Here is a 15,824-nt window from a genome sequence, read left to right on the forward strand (position 1 = left end):
TTCTCACAGTATTATTTCACTACCACAGCAGATGATTGTTACTGCAAGGCACAATGTTCTACACCACTATAAAGACTCTCTGCAGCCAGGAAATAGCTGTTTTTTAACGCGATTCGCCACAAGTAAATTTAGATGCAAATTTTTTCGGAAAATTCGGCGAACCGACTCAATCGAACTTTTTCGAAATTCGCTCATCTCTAGAAGTTATGTGTTGGATAAATTATGTTTTGAAATATTGGATACTGCCATAATGAAGTCTTCATCGTTCTTATTCTTTCAATCAAACGATTATTTTATTTTAATTTACTTTTTAAAGCCACATGGCATATCTTGTATGTGGAACACAAGGTACTTCCTGTCTGTGGAACTCAGATTTCCTGTATTTGGAACACACACCACTTCCTGTCTGTGGAACACAAATATCCTGTATTTGGAACACATGGCATTTCCTGTCTGTGGAACACAAACTTCCTCTGTTTGAAACACATGACACTTCTTGCAGCCAGCTACTTGTGTTGCAGCCAATTTTGGATCAAGACTCTTCTCCCGTTAGGTAATTGCTCCAGGATGTTTTAGCTACTGTTTAATCAGTTAATTTGGTAGGTATAATTAACATTGACCTGATGTGCAGGGTCAGAATGAGGTTTCTTCCAGTTTCTATTCCTTCCTGTTTGCAGAAATATACCATGATAATATGTCTGAAGTCAGGAGCTCTTATTCCCAAAACCTGTTACAGGGACTAATGTTATAAACCTGTATCATCAGTAAATAGACCTTGGAGCTCTAGTACATTTGGAGGACTGGTGGTGGAGAACTGAGAACCTATCGGTGGGAGAATCATCTCCAATATGGATAATAAGGACATTGGACCCTGAGGGTGATAAGTGATCCAGGAAGGAGGTAAGTCAATATGTTGTCTTCTTCCCTGTAAAGTACAGTAAGTCACCTCTTATACTAATTTCGTAACTGTAATTCTTAGCAGGAATATACATAGACATCACTGGGCCCCGTAGCGAGAATCTATATTGGGCCCCCATCCCCCATTTATAGCCACTCCCACTACCCGTTCCTGGCCAGCAGTGAACTGATATGTCAGGTATGAGCTATAAATTACAGCTCGTACCTCACATATCAGTACACTGCTGTATGCAACATACATCTTAACACACTGCATCTATTATACCTCGTACCTCACAAATCAGTACACTGCTGTACCTCTTATCTCTTATATTCTAAAAATTAGTTTCTGTCTGTTCTTTATGCACAACCAAACGACTGTACCGATCTTCACCAAATTTGGCACACAGGTACATCAGGTGTCCAAGAAGGTTTTAGACCAGGTCTCGGCTCTCTAGGACATACCGTTCCTGAGAAATTCCTAAAAAATTACCTGCATTAGCCAATACAAGCCTGCAAGTCTTTCTCTTCATATCCCAACTGCCATACACACGGTCACATGTCCCTTATCGACCAATAGAAGCTTGCAGGCCCTTAATCTCCACATACACATAGTTTTACTCCAGATTTCCATAACAACCCAGCCATTTTTCTTCACTGCTGTAGGTCAGCTTTAGGCTAGGGCTACACAATGACGTGTCGCGAGACAATAAATCTTACGACACATAGGGCACAACTACACTGGGACATTGATGTGGCACAACAATTTTTATAATGATAATCTATGGTTTTGCACTGTGACATGCTGCGACTGTGATGCGACAGTCACAGAAAAATCCATCTGTGGTGTTGCATCGCAGCATGTCGTAATGCGACACCGTAGCCTACCATTATAAAAATTGTTGCGAGATGTTGGTGCAGCTGCTGTGGAGGTCACTGTTAAGGGGGCAGGGGCAACTATTAAAAGGGCAGCTGCTGTGGCGCTCACTGTTACAGGGGCGGGCACTGTGAATGTTACTGTTAAGGGGGCAGGCCGCTCTGGATGTCACTGTTAAAGTGGTGGGAACTGTGGAGGTCACTGTTAAGGGGGCAGGGGACACTATTGAAAAGGAAACTGCTGTGGAGGTCACTGTTAACTCAGTAGGGTACTGTGAGGTTACTGTTAACGGAACGGAGTACTGTGGAAATCACTGTTAAAGGGACAGGTGCTGTGGAGGTTTCTGTTCAGGTGAAGGGAACAGTGGAGGTCAGTGTTAAGGTGCAGGGTGCTGTATAGATCACTGTTAAGGGGGCGGGCCCCTGAGGAGGTCAATGTAAAGGGAGTGGGGTGCTGTGAAACTCATTGTTAAAGGAGTGGATGCTGTGTAGGTCAAAGTTAAGGGGATGGGCTGCTATGGAGGTCCCATTTTAATGAAGCGGGGCACTGTGGGGGGGTCAGTGTTAAGGGGTGGGGTGCTGTAGAGGTCACTGTTATGGGGGATACTGTGGATCTATTTTAATGACACACACAAACATTAAATGAAATAGATGAAATATACCCGTGCGAAGCCGTGTCCTTCTGCTAGTCATATATATATATATATATATATATATATATATATATATATATATACTCACCTAAAGAATTATTAGGAACACCTGTTCTATTTCTCATTAATGCGATTATCTAGTCAACCAATCACATGGCAGTTGCTTCAATGCATGTAGGGTTGTGGTCCTGGTCAAGACAATCTCCTGAACTCCAAACTGAATATCAGAATGGGAAGGAAAGGTGGGCTACAACAGCAGAAGACCCCACCGGGTACCACTCATCTCCACTACAAATAGGAAAAAGAGGCTACAATTTGCATGAGCTCACCAAAATTGGACTGTTGAAGACTGGAAAAATGTTGCCTGGTCTGATGAGTCTCGATTTCTGTTGAGACATTTAAATGGTAGAGTCCGAATTTGGCGTAAACAGAATGAGAACATGTATCCATCATGCCTTGTTACCACTGTGCAGGCTGGTGGTGGTGGTGTAATGGTGTGGGGGATGTTTTCTGGGCACACTTTAGGCCCCTTAGTGCCAATTGGCCATCGTTTAAATGCCACGGACTACCTGAGCATTGTTTCTGACCATGTCCATCCCTTCATGACCACCATGTACCCATCCTCTGATGGCTACTTACAGCAGGATAATGCACCATGTCACAAAGCTCGAATCATTTCAAATTGGTTTCTTGAACATGACAATGAGTTCACTGTACTAAAATGGCCCCCACAGCCACCAGATCTCAACCCAATAGAGCATCTTTGGGATGTGGTGGAACGGGAGCTTTGTGCCCTGGATGTACATCCCTCAAATCTCTTTCAACTGCAAGATGCTATCCTATCAATATGGGCCAACATTTCTAAAGAATGCTATCAGCACCTTGTTGAACCAATGCCACGTAGAATTAAGGCAGTTCTGAAGGCAAAAGGGGGTCCAACACCGTATTGGTATGGTGTTCCTAATAATTCTTTAGGTGAGTGTATATATATTACTACAGATGACAGTATTCTGCTGCAGATGGATCTGGATAGACTGGAGGCTTGGCCAGAAAAGTGGCAGATGAGGTTCAACACTGACAAATGTAAGGTTATGCATAAGGGAAGGAATAATGCAAGTCAACTGTACATACTAAATGGTAAAACACTGGGTAACACTGACATGGAAATGCCAATGATGAGAATGAAGTTTACAAATCACTGGTCAGAGTACTGTGTAAGATTATCAACATTAGGGATATTCACAGAAAAAAAATATATAAAATAAAAGACGACTGAGGAGAGATCTAATAACTATATCAGGGGTCAGTACAGAGATCACTCCCATCATCTATTTATCCCCAGGACTGTGATGTATTTCTGGAGTGTAATAATAATAATACAGTTTATAGTTACTAGACATGGGTCGTTTATTCTGACTGGATGGACAGATGTCTTTTTTCAGCCTTACAAACTATGTTACTATGGTATTGTGTGAGGTACATGAGGTAGTGCTATTTGTAACTTTCAGCAGTACTATATATGAGTGAGATATAAGTAAAAATAGGACATTGGGTGCAAACGAAAAGAAATGAGGAGGCAATCCACTTCATTTTAGCTTCATTCTATCTGGGCGCTGGATTATTTCTTGCTCCATTCCTACACCTCAATAGTAGAGTCACCTTCATTGTACATTATAAGTAGTCCTTTATAATAGTGAGACACTAATCCATAATTTGCAGCGTTTTGTGGATGCCCTGGAGACTCACAAAAAAAGGAAAGACTCCTGGTGCGGAGACCTGGAGCTGACCTAATTGTGTTTGGATTAGGGAGTTGCATCATCAGAAGCTGACCTGGAACCCAAATACTAGGGATCGACCGATATTGATTTTTTTTTTGAGCCGATAACCTGTGAACTTTCAAGCCGATAGCTGATAACTTATACCGATATTCTGTGCATTTTCATTTTTGAAATAGGACTTCACACTCTCCCTGCTGCCCTGTGCATAGTGCATAGACTATGGCAGCCAGGGCTTCACTAGCCTCTTGGCTGCCATGGTAACCGATCGGAGCCCCAGGCTTACACTGCTGGGGCTCCGATCGCAACTGCCACTCCACTACTAATGAGGAGGAGCGGAGGGGACCATGTGGCCACTGCCACCAATGACTTTAATAATGGGGTGGTTGGGGGGGCGCACTGCACCACCAATGATTTTAATACTGGAGGTGGGGAGGAGGGCGCACTGCGCCACCAATGATAATTAATGTTTAATACAGGTGGCGGGTATGTCGGCGCAGAATCACATAGCCGACAGGGAGCTGCGATCAGCGGCAGCAGTTAACCCCTCAGGTGATCACAGCTTCCTGTCATTTAGGCTGGGCACCACCTCCTGTATTTGTATTAGACGTTATCATTGGTGGCGCAGTCTGCCCGCCCCTCCTCCTCCCGTCTCTCCTCATTGGCAGCGCGGAACAGGGGGAGGGAGAGAGTGACTCCTTCTTCTTCTTCTCCCCTGTGCTGCGGAGGGAACATGGCGCACTGACATGTTCTGTGATGGCGCGCTGGACGCATTATCGGCAAGGTTAGATGCCGATACAGATAACTTGAATATCATGAATATCGGCCGATAATATCGGTAACTCCGATAATCGGTCGATCCCTACCAAATACTCAGAGAGGGTGGTGCAGCAGCAGGGCTTAAAGGAAAAGGGGGGATGACACACTGGCTGCATCAGCAAAAGTGAGGAAGCATGTGTAAAGGGTTTGTGTCTTCAAGCTTTAAAAATTCTGAACATCTCCTTTCCTTGTCAGTAGCTTAACACATTGCCAAATTATCATTCCAATAAGTATCTGCTCGTCAGAGGAGGTGAAAGCTTCATTTACATGCAGCAATCATCTCCTCTGCTGCCATCGCTCATACCCATACACATTCATTGTTTCTGGACAGCAGATTGCTATTTAGACAGCACAATCTACTGCCCAGAAACAATGATTTTGGTGACCTTCACCAGCAATGTTTCCACCTTTCATTGAGTGATCGGTGTCACGTTTACAAAAGGCAATTTCCGGGAAGGATCTTTCCTAGAAATGTTCCTTCCCATAAATTGTCCCAATCATTGGCCCATGTAAAGTGGTCTTAGGCTACTTTCAGAGCTGTGGCACTGCCTGCCGGAGTTCTCCAAAACCGGGATAGTCAGGGGCGGATTGGCCATAGACCTTACAGGGAAATTTCCCAGTGGGCTGATGCCCATGGGGGCACCTGAGCCCTCCTCACGGCCAGCCAGTGAAAGTTTTTGGGGATGTATTTTGTGCTGGCGGCAGTATTTTATGATGGACTGTGGTATTTGGCTCTGTTGAGATGGTACAATGTGTCAGAATATGGTATTGCTGTCCCTCCTATATGTGTTGGCCCTTCCTTCCATCAATTTGGACCCAACTACAAAACAGGGCCACTTTTAGTATTTTTTCCAGGACCACTTTAAGATCCCAGTACACCCCCTAGGATAGTGCCACATGTCTGCCAAACCCCATAGACTATAATGAAATCTAGCTGGAATTCAGCTGCTCCCCAACATAATTATCAGGATTAGGCTGAAATTTTTTTTTGTCCTCCTTGTTCTATTGATACAGGACTCCCACAGATAAAGTTTTCTTTGGAAGACAATGGTCCTTCTCATTAATGACCCACCAAGTATGGACCAGCACAGAAACCACATGGCTGCAAGGATATTAGACCTCACCCTGGAGATCATCTACCTGATAACTGGAGAGGTGAGAGTCTCACATGAGATCACTCTTTTCTCTATTAATAATACAGGTAAATGACGGAAAAGGTGAAGGACTCTTAGATTACATGTAGTGATCGGTGTCTCCCCATACATAGGATTACACAGTAGTGAAGAAGTCGTCTGCGGAGTGTGTGACACCCCATGTGTCAGGTGAATGGAGCAGGACCCCAGGAGCCATCACCGAGCCTCCACCTCATTCACTGATACATGAGCAGAAGATCCTAGAACTTACCAACAGGATCACTGAGCTGCTGACCGGAGAGGTGAGCGCTGCTGGGAATGCTGGGACATTATACAATAACGCCAAGGAGGTGTCTGGAGGATGACTGTATGATTGTGTGTGTCAGGTTTCTATAAGGTGTGAGGATGTCGCTGTCTATTTCTCCATGGAGGAGTGGGAGTATTTAGAAGGACACAAGGATCTGTACAAGGACGTCATGATGGAGGATCACCAGCACCTCACATCATCGGGTAAGAGGGGACCAGGTTTGAGAATCATCGCCTAGATTCACCCATCATCTGATCATCACATATAGACAATGCATTCGGTCACTGGGTTTATTTCCTATAGATGAGTCCAGTAAGAAAAATCTACCACAGAGATGTCCCAGTCCTCTATATTCCCAGGACTGTCCTGAGGAAAACCAGAATGTCCCTTTGGATCATCAGGTGAGATTTCTGAAAATCCTGTATAGACTCATATAATGACTTTTTCTACTAGACTTCTCTAGTAGCAGAGTATATGCTCCATATGATCTTGTTGTTGTCTGGTAGGTGGTGTCTACAAAGGGTTACTGGTTTCATATATATTAATAATAATTATAATAATAATAATAATAATAATAATAATAGTGCCAAACTTCTCCTCTTTTGCACATGTACTTAGCAATTAACAGTGCTCTCCAGTATCTTTACATTTATTGCCTAACCTCAGGACATGCAGTCAATATCAGGTCAGTGGGGTCCAACACCCCGCACCCCCTTCGATCAGCTGTTCCAAACTATTTCCGGAAGCAGAATTGCACAATTTACTCCACTGTGTAGTGTGAGGAGCTGATTACTGTAGTGTTACTCCCATTTACTTGAACGGAAACAGCACTGCAATCCCCAGCTCTCTACGCTACACAGTGAACGCAGTTATGTCGTTCCATCGCTGGAGCTACTCAAGAACAGCGTGACGTTCCCCTTCATTCAAACGAGTGAATGGCAAGGGTCCCACCTATCACATACTTATCCCTCATCCTCTGGATAAGGGACAACTCCTTTTAAGGTAAAGTTTTGCAGTGTAACCGATCGACTAAATAAAAGCACAATGCCAATCAGCTGCTTCTAAAGCTAAGAGAATAGTGCCATCCCTTAAGAGTCATCATGAGTAATAAAGTAATCAAATTATTTTAGAATTTCCAAAAAATCTGTCTTCCAAATGAAGCCAGCATTTCAGCGGTTCATTTTATACGAATCGCTCAAAATGGCGTCTGACATTTTACATATGACAGTACGGCAGTGGATCAACAAGGCAGGGAACCTGAAGACGGCAGATCACATGACCCCGGATGGGGCCCTGGCCGACGAGCTCCTCCATGATGCTTTTTAATCAGCCTCAGCCAATCAGGAGGGACGATATAGACATGTGTTATGGGCACTATGTGGACAGCAGTCTTAATAAAGCCCTATAGCTGGAGGAGGATCCGCCGAAATTATGAAGAGGCCTCTCCGTAACTTCTGCATATCCAGTGCTAGTTCTAAATGTAAGGCATTTACATCGATTTGTGAGTGCTTGTCTTTTGCGGGTTAAGTTGTACTTTCTAATATGATGTTGTGGAAAGCTGGGAAAAAAAATTCCAAATTGGGTGAAAAAAATAAAATAAAATTCCACCACAGTTTTATGGGTTTCATTTCTGCAATGTTCCTTAGGCAGTACAAATGACGTTGCCTTCATCACTGCAATACCACATTTTTATAGTTTTTCTTGAAAAACAATAAAAACTGTTTAAAAAAACATCTACAGAGCTGTGTGAGGACTTTTTTTTTTTTTTTTTTTTTTGCAAGCCAATCTGTGGTTTTTATTTGCAGCATTTTTTTTTGTATGTATGCCGTATTTATTTTTTATTTTTTTTTATTCAACTTTTTGGGACGCTAAAGCATCAAAAAACTCAAAATTTCCATTATGGTGTTCACCTTACAGGCATTTTGGGATGCAGTGATGCTATTTATGTAGACTTTAATCATGGGAAAAGGGGGTGATTTGAGTGCTTTCAAAACTTCCTTTTTTGTTTTCAGCCCCCCCTTTCCTAGGGGAATAGAATTGACAATCATTAGGTTTCTCATTAATGTGAATTGGTACATTGGTGAATGGGAAATTTATTGTATACCAATGTAGCGCTGCGACCTGCAGGCCAACGTTAGAATATACCTGTAAGGCTACATGCACACGAACATTGTTTTTTTCCGTGTCCGTTCCGTTTTTTTTGCGGATAGGATGTGGACCCATTCATTTCAATGGGTCTGCAAAAAATGCGGACAGCACACCGTGAGCTGTCCACATCAGTATATCCGTTCCGTAACCCAGCAAAAAAAATTGAACATGTCCTATATTTGTCCATTTTAGGCATTGTTACAATGGATCCGCAAAAAAAAAAAAAACGGATTGCATACGGATGTCATCCCTTTTTTTTGTGGATCCGCAACTTGTGGACCGCAAAACACATACGGTCGTGTGCATGTAGCCTAATAGGCCTGGTAGCTTTATAGAGGCTCCAGCCTATTACATACATTTAATGGCCTCCCATAATCTTAATGGTCACTATTGACTATGGTATCTGAGGGGTTACATTTTCCCTGGGTGGCTCAGAAAAAAAAAACTGGTGGCTCTGGTGCCCACTGCGCTTGCGAGCGAATAAATTGTCATATATTAGACACATTCTCTAGGCAGTGGGTATCATAGACTTATCAGGCTGTATGATCAATGGTTGCAGGGAGAGACAGTTTTCTCTGACTCTTTACCAACTATTGGTTAGCTTGCACTAAGACAGGTTTTTATGCTAGAATTGGGGTGGAATTTTGGGGCAAAATGGCACATCTTAGACCCCCTACCTGGAAGCTCCTCCCCATTTCTACTAAGCGCTGCCCTAATGTTGAGCATGTCGGAAATAGAAAACGAAGATGTGCCAAATTGTGCCACTCTTTGGACAGACTTTTTGTGTAGGCACATTAGTAAGTCCGGGCCACTGTGAGCAGTTTTTTTTACAAGGAAGTCAACAAAAACACAAGAGTGATCGCCCTCTGTCTGGAGGAAAGAAGGTTCAATCTCTAGTAATCATAAAGGGCTTCTTTACTGTAAAAGCTGTGATGTTGCTGAATAATGGTGAGGAACACCGCTGTCCACTTCAGGATCGGCTCAGGTCATTTCATGCGGCAAAGGAGCAAATACTCCTGATAATGGGTAAAATAACTGATACAATGCTGATCCTGTCCACTGATGTCCACTCGAGACAATCATTCTTCTTTAAGGGCAAATTGGTTCATGTCTTTTAGGTGTTTTTGATCTTTTCCAGGATATATGATGAAGGAAGGTACAATTTTCATTTTTATCTCAAGTCCTTAATATTTGATCCTTACAGGAACGTTATGGTGGAATAGCCAGTGGACCTGAAAACCCTGTGAATGGTAAGAGCCTTTCAAAATATTTTCCTTTATTCTTCCCTAAAAAATGGTGACTGAGTTACCTTAACACGTTCTATCGCATAGATATCTGCTCATCTTTTCTGAACTCCTCGTTAAGTGAGTCGGATCAGTTAATATCCACATTTACTATAAACCTCGGAGGAATATTATTTGATATTTTATATTTCTTTATTTATTTTTACTTTTATTATTTTCACACTTTTTTTAAAAATCAAGTATCACTTGGATCTTGAAGATCCAGTGGCGCTGATGGCTGTACTATACTTTGCAATGCTCTTGCATTGCAAAGTATACTGTAGTACTATCAGATTTCCTGTAGATGGCAACACCGGACGCCTTTGCAAAGCGCCATGGCAACCATCGGGTGCTGCCATCGAAGCGCGGCAGCCCCGATGGTTGAAAGAGGGAGCCCCCTCCCTCTATTAACCCCAAGAATGCCGCTGCCGCTGCATCCAAGGGGTTATACCAGGGTGTACTGCTGACACTCGCTGCTAATGGCGGCTCAGGAACAGAGCTGCCACCATCAAATACAGCAGGTGGACCGCATCAGGGGCAGGGGACACAGATGGGGGCAGGATACATGGATGGGGGGGACCGCATCAGGGGCAGGCAGGGACAGATGGCGGAACGGAAGAGCGCCTGCCCGGCAAAGAGGCAGGGCTCACAGGGGGGGTTGGAGGCGCACAGGGGGGCATAGATGGGGCCCACAGATCGGGGGGGGGGGCATGAGGACACATTACCTGATTTCAGGCACTTTTACACTGCCACGATCCAATTGGTTAGTCTTTACAGACTAACCAATCGGATCGATTGCCGGCAAGCGACCACTCTGATTGGTCCCTTGCCGGCATTACGGAACTGGATGCTGTCCAGGAAGGGAAGGGGTTTATGTACCATTTAGTGTATTGAAAATGGGGTAAAATGGAGCAAGCTGTTTGTTTGTTTTTAATACCATTTTTGGATACATATGAGATTTTATTCAATTATGGGGGGGGGGGGGCAGGTGACTAAACAATTGGCTATTTTTTTCCATTATGACATTCTCCACACATGATAAATATTTTTATATTTTAATAGTTGGACATTTTTGGCTATATCAATTATGTTTTTATTATTGTTTATTTTTTTTATTTAAAATTGGAAAAGCGATTATTTTAAGGCGATTATTTTTGAGGATAGAGGTCTCTGAAACCTAGTTGAATAGTAAAACCATCCCTCAAAAAGACTTGGACATATTGGTGAATAGTGATGGGCGAACATCTGCCGGGACGGTTCGCGAACGCAATCAAATGTTCACGAACCGCAAGTTCGCGGCGGGTTCCATTCATTTTAATGGCAGGCGAACCTGAAAAAACTTCAGCTCATATTTGCAGCCAAGAAATAATTACAAGAAGTGCACAAGTAGTCCCACAACATGGACAGTGACACCAGATGTATTATTAGAATTAGCGATCTCCATTCATTTTTATTTTTTTATGCGAAATATCGGCAATGTAATTTTCGCGTACACGTATGCGCAAATGCACTATACAGTACCCAAATGCACTATAAAGAAAGTATATTGGTATATAACACCCCACTTCAATCAGTTTTTTTGGGGGGTGACTGGTATATCACACCAGTAGAAATGATTTGTTCCAATAACGCTTGTCCCTCTATGTACCTGCAGTATCGCAGCAGAACCGCACACAACTGCCGCACAATACAAATGCACTATAATATACTGTCTAACATAGAAAGCATATTATAACATTGTACAAGGAAGGCAATCCATTAGAATATACATAAAGATAAAACGTAACCTTTAATAATGTTACTATGAGGGTCCATTCACACGTCCGTAAGTGTTTTGCGGATCCGCAAAACACGGAAACCGGCAATGTGCATTCCGCAATTTGCGGTCCGCACATCGCTGGCACTATAATAGAAAATGCCTAATCTTGTCTGCAATTGCGGACAAGAATAGGACATGTTCTAATTTTTTTTGCGGTAACGGAAGCACGGATGCGGACAGCACATTTCGGCCCCATTGAAAATAAATGGGTCTGCACCCGTTCCGCAAAATTGCGGAACAGGTGCGGACCCATTTTTCGGAAATATGAATGGAAAAGATATCCCTCAAAATGAAAATAGATTAAATAATAAAGTTAAGCAAAAAGCATAGATGTGGTCGGCAATAGCAAGTGCTCGGCGGCACTAAATCAGAAACCATATGTCCTACCACAATCCGGGGGGTTCCAGTGCACATCCATGAATCCCAGAGGGAAAGCAAAAAACATCTATCCCTGGGCTAGATGATGATGTGGTATTGAAGGACAAGGTGGGCAAAGAACTGTCCCTGATATTGCCCTACAGGGGGGTGCTATTCTGGCCCTGATAGCCTAACCACAGACCACCCACCCTGATAAGAGCGACCCCGTCCGGATCCTTACCCTATATAAAAATGGCCCTAGTAAGCCCCTAGCTCCCTGACTTCCACGTGATGACTATATAGATCTATGTGTTTTTGACTCATTATAAAAGTATATTATAAGTATATCGCACCCCTCTGTGTATCACACCTATCGATAGCACACCTATACTAGTGCTTAAAAGGACTTTTGTGGCCCTATTAGCTAGCGTTTGGTGTCCCTAACAGCCTGTCCCTGCTTCACACAGCAACCTCTCCCTACACTGACAAAACACTGAATGTAAAATGGCGGCCAGATCAGGTTTATTTATAAGGTAGGGGGTATGTCGATGTGCTGAAATGTCTCAATTGGCTGTACCACCTGATGGATGTGTCATGTGTCAAAGTTCTTCACAATGTAAAAGAATATGGAGGGTGCGAATATCTCCATATGTTCGCATGTTCGGCGATTCACGAACACGCAAAGTTCGCTGCGAAACGACCACTGGGCGAACCGCAAGTCCATCTCTATTGGTGAACAGTAAACCTTAGCAACCAGTGCCAACCAAAGCAAGGTAACGACAAGGCTAATTAAATCTATGGGATTAAAAGGTTCATATTTTGTGGTTAGGGGACCAGTACTCATTTTTGTAAAGGCAAGTTAAAAATTTATTTTTTTTAGAAGAGAAGTAGCACAATTGGTGTGGTATTCATGAGGCGTGGGACAATAGAAGAATGGATGAGGAAGTGTACTGCAACTTCATCACATAGAAATGATAAAATGTCACTTCTTTCCTTTTCCAGGTGAAAAATGTACGAGAGGCTCCGACTCACATCTGCTGTTATCTCCCTCTTATAATATAGAAGATAATCAATCACGGCTTGGTACAAATAGACCTGTACATAGACTGGGTAAAATTTATACATGTTCTAAATGCGGAAAGCAATTTAAAACGAAACGTAACCTTTCCATACATGAAAGAATTCACAAGCCATTTAAATGTTCAGAATGCGGAAAATGTTTTACTCAGAAATCAAGTCTCGTGACACATCAGAGAATTCACACAGGAGAGAAGCCTTTTCCATGTTCAGAATGTGGGAAATGTTTTAACCTTAACTCAGAGCTTGTGAGACATCAAAGGGTTCACACAGGAGAGAAGCCATATTTATGCTCAGAATGTGGGAAATGTTTTAGCCAGAGATATAATCTTGTGAAACATTTAAGAACTCACACTGGCGAGAAGCCAAATTCATGTTTAGAATGTGGGAAATGTTTTATCCTTAACTCAGAGCTTGTGATCCATCAGAGAACTCACACAGGGGAGAAGCCATTTTCATGCTCAGAATGTGGGAAATGTTTTAGCCAGAAATATAGTCTTGTGGGACATCTGAGAACTCACACAGGAGTTAAGCCTTATTCATGTTTAGAATGTAGGAAACGTTTTAGTAAAAAGAAAAATCTGGTTGTTCATCTGCGAACTCACACAGGGAAGAAGCTACATTCATGTTCAGATTGTGGGAAATGTTTTAACCATGAATCAGATCTCGTGAAACATCGACAAACTCACACAGGAGAAAAGCCAAATTTGTGTTCAGAATGTGGCAAATGTTTTAACCAGGAATCTGACCTCCTGAAACATCTAAAAACTCACACAGGAGAAAAGCCATACTCATGTACAGTATGTGGGAAATGTTTTCGTCAGAGAACAAATCTTGCGGCACATCTGAGGACCCACACAGGAGAGAAGCCGTTTTCGTGTTTAGAATGTGGAAAATGTTTTAGGCAGAGATATAGTCTTGATGGACACCAGAGAACTCACACAGGAGAGATGCCATTTTCATGTTCTGAATGTGGGAAATTTTTCAGTCACAAATCAAGTCTTGCAAAACATCTAAGAATTCACACAGGAATGAAGCCATTTTCATGTCCTGAATGTGGGAAGTGCTTTAGTCACAAATCAGGTCTTGTGAAACATCTGAGAACTCACACAGGGATGAAGCCATTTTCATGTACAATATGTGGGAAATGTTTTAGCCAAAAATCAGGCCTTGTGTCACATCAGAGAAGTCACACAGGTGAGAAACCATTTTCATGTACACTATGTGGGAAATGTTTCAGCCAGAAATCAGGTCTTGTGGCGCATCAGAAAACTCACACAGTTGAGATGCCGCTGTAACGTTCTGATTGTATGAAATGAGACAGGTGTGAAGCTCCAGTTTAAGGACTCCTGCACACAAACGTCTGCGCCCCGTGGCCTTGCTGCGGGCCACAATGCATGAACACCGACCATGGGGCAGCCGCAGCCGATTGTCGACCCATTCGCTTTAATGGGTCCGCGACCCGCCCGTTCCACATAAAGATAGGACGTGTTCTATCTTTTTGCGGAACGGAAGCACGGGACGACACTTACGGAGTGCTTCCGTGGGTTTCTATCCCACGCTTCTGTTCCGCACCATTCCGCATCTCTGGATTTGCGGACCCATTGAAGTGAATGGGTCTGGATCAGTGATACGGAATGCCCATGGAATGGTGTCCGTGTAAATGCGGTCCGCAATACGGCAACGGGCAGCGCACGTTTGTGTGCAGGACGCCTAAGACTGATAGACAGAAAGGGGGGATTACCTCTTGAAGCCTCTGTCAAGGAATTCAGTCATAATTGACAGGAAGAATAGTGCAGCATGATGCACTATTCTTCCGTTATATATGACAAATAATGTGGTGGAACCCAATAGACCTCATTGTGAATGGGCTCAGTTGGGAGCAGCTGATGTCCACTATATATGAATAAGACAGCACTCCATTTTATTAGTATTTCTGCTCCTCTGACAGCACAGGAAAATGGAAAAATTGGTGGGAATTTGGAAAAATTAGAATAATTTCCCCCAGTAAACTGTTGGTATTAAAATACTACTCCAGTCTTGGTTCAGTATTATCAGGGGTCAAACTCTGCTTCTCCTCTGTTCAAGCCCCCCTCTTCTCTTAGATATATTGTGTGCACTGCAAACAGTGCACAGACCGGACAGTCTGCAGGCAGGTGAGCATGCCACTCGCTCTCCTCTGCCTGCTGGGCGCTGCACTGGCCAATCAGCTTTTAGCAGTGCCAGGCTCATGCTGCTGATTGGCTCGTACATCGCAGCAGCAGGAGAAAGAAGTGAGCGAGCGGAACTTACTCACTGCCTGCTCAGTCACCCACCATACTCCAGCACCCAGCAGACCCCCTCCCCATGAACTCTGCCTGGGGCACAGTAACCATCGGAAGCAAAAAAATAAAATATATACAGTACAGACCAAAAGTTTGGACACACCTTTTCATTCAAAGAGTTTTCTTTATTTTCATGACTATGAAAATTGTAGATTCACACTGAAGCCATCAAAACTATGAATTAACACATGTGGAATTATATACATAACAAAAAAGTGTGAAACAACTGAAAATATGTCATATTCTAGGTTCTTCAAAGTAGCCACCTTTTGCTTTGATTACTGCTTTGCACACTCTTGGCATTCTCTTGATGAGCTTCAAGAGGTAGTCACCTGAAATGGTCTTCCAACAGTCTT

General features: G+C 43.1%; 2 protein-coding genes across 4 annotated transcripts in view; both read left to right on the forward strand.

Annotated features, from left to right (window-relative positions):
* The window catches only part of LOC122930683 (gastrula zinc finger protein XlCGF26.1-like), a 234,610-nt gene that overhangs the window by 113,159 nt on the left and 105,627 nt on the right, over positions 1-15,824 (forward strand). The gene's annotated exons all lie outside the window — the stretch shown is intronic.
* On the forward strand, positions 476-15,533 carry LOC122930682 (gastrula zinc finger protein XlCGF57.1-like). Of its 2 annotated transcripts, XM_044284232.1 has the most exons (8): positions 476-553; positions 766-900; positions 6,035-6,175; positions 6,288-6,455; positions 6,540-6,663; positions 6,764-6,861; positions 9,813-9,858; positions 13,070-15,533. In XM_044284232.1, exons 3-8 carry the CDS (start codon positions 6,068-6,070, stop codon positions 14,440-14,442), a joined length of 1,917 nt encoding a protein of 638 aa, XP_044140167.1. In that variant the 5' UTR covers positions 476-553; positions 766-900; positions 6,035-6,067; the 3' UTR covers positions 14,443-15,533. The 2 variants fall into 2 exon arrangements, with proteins under 2 accessions (XP_044140167.1, XP_044140168.1); XM_044284233.1 differs by lacking the exons at positions 9,813-9,858; positions 13,070-15,533 and adding an exon at positions 7,689-8,044.

This window comes from Bufo gargarizans, chromosome 3 (assembly GCF_014858855.1).
Source record: "Bufo gargarizans isolate SCDJY-AF-19 chromosome 3, ASM1485885v1, whole genome shotgun sequence".
NCBI lineage: Eukaryota > Metazoa > Chordata > Amphibia > Anura > Bufonidae > Bufo > Bufo gargarizans.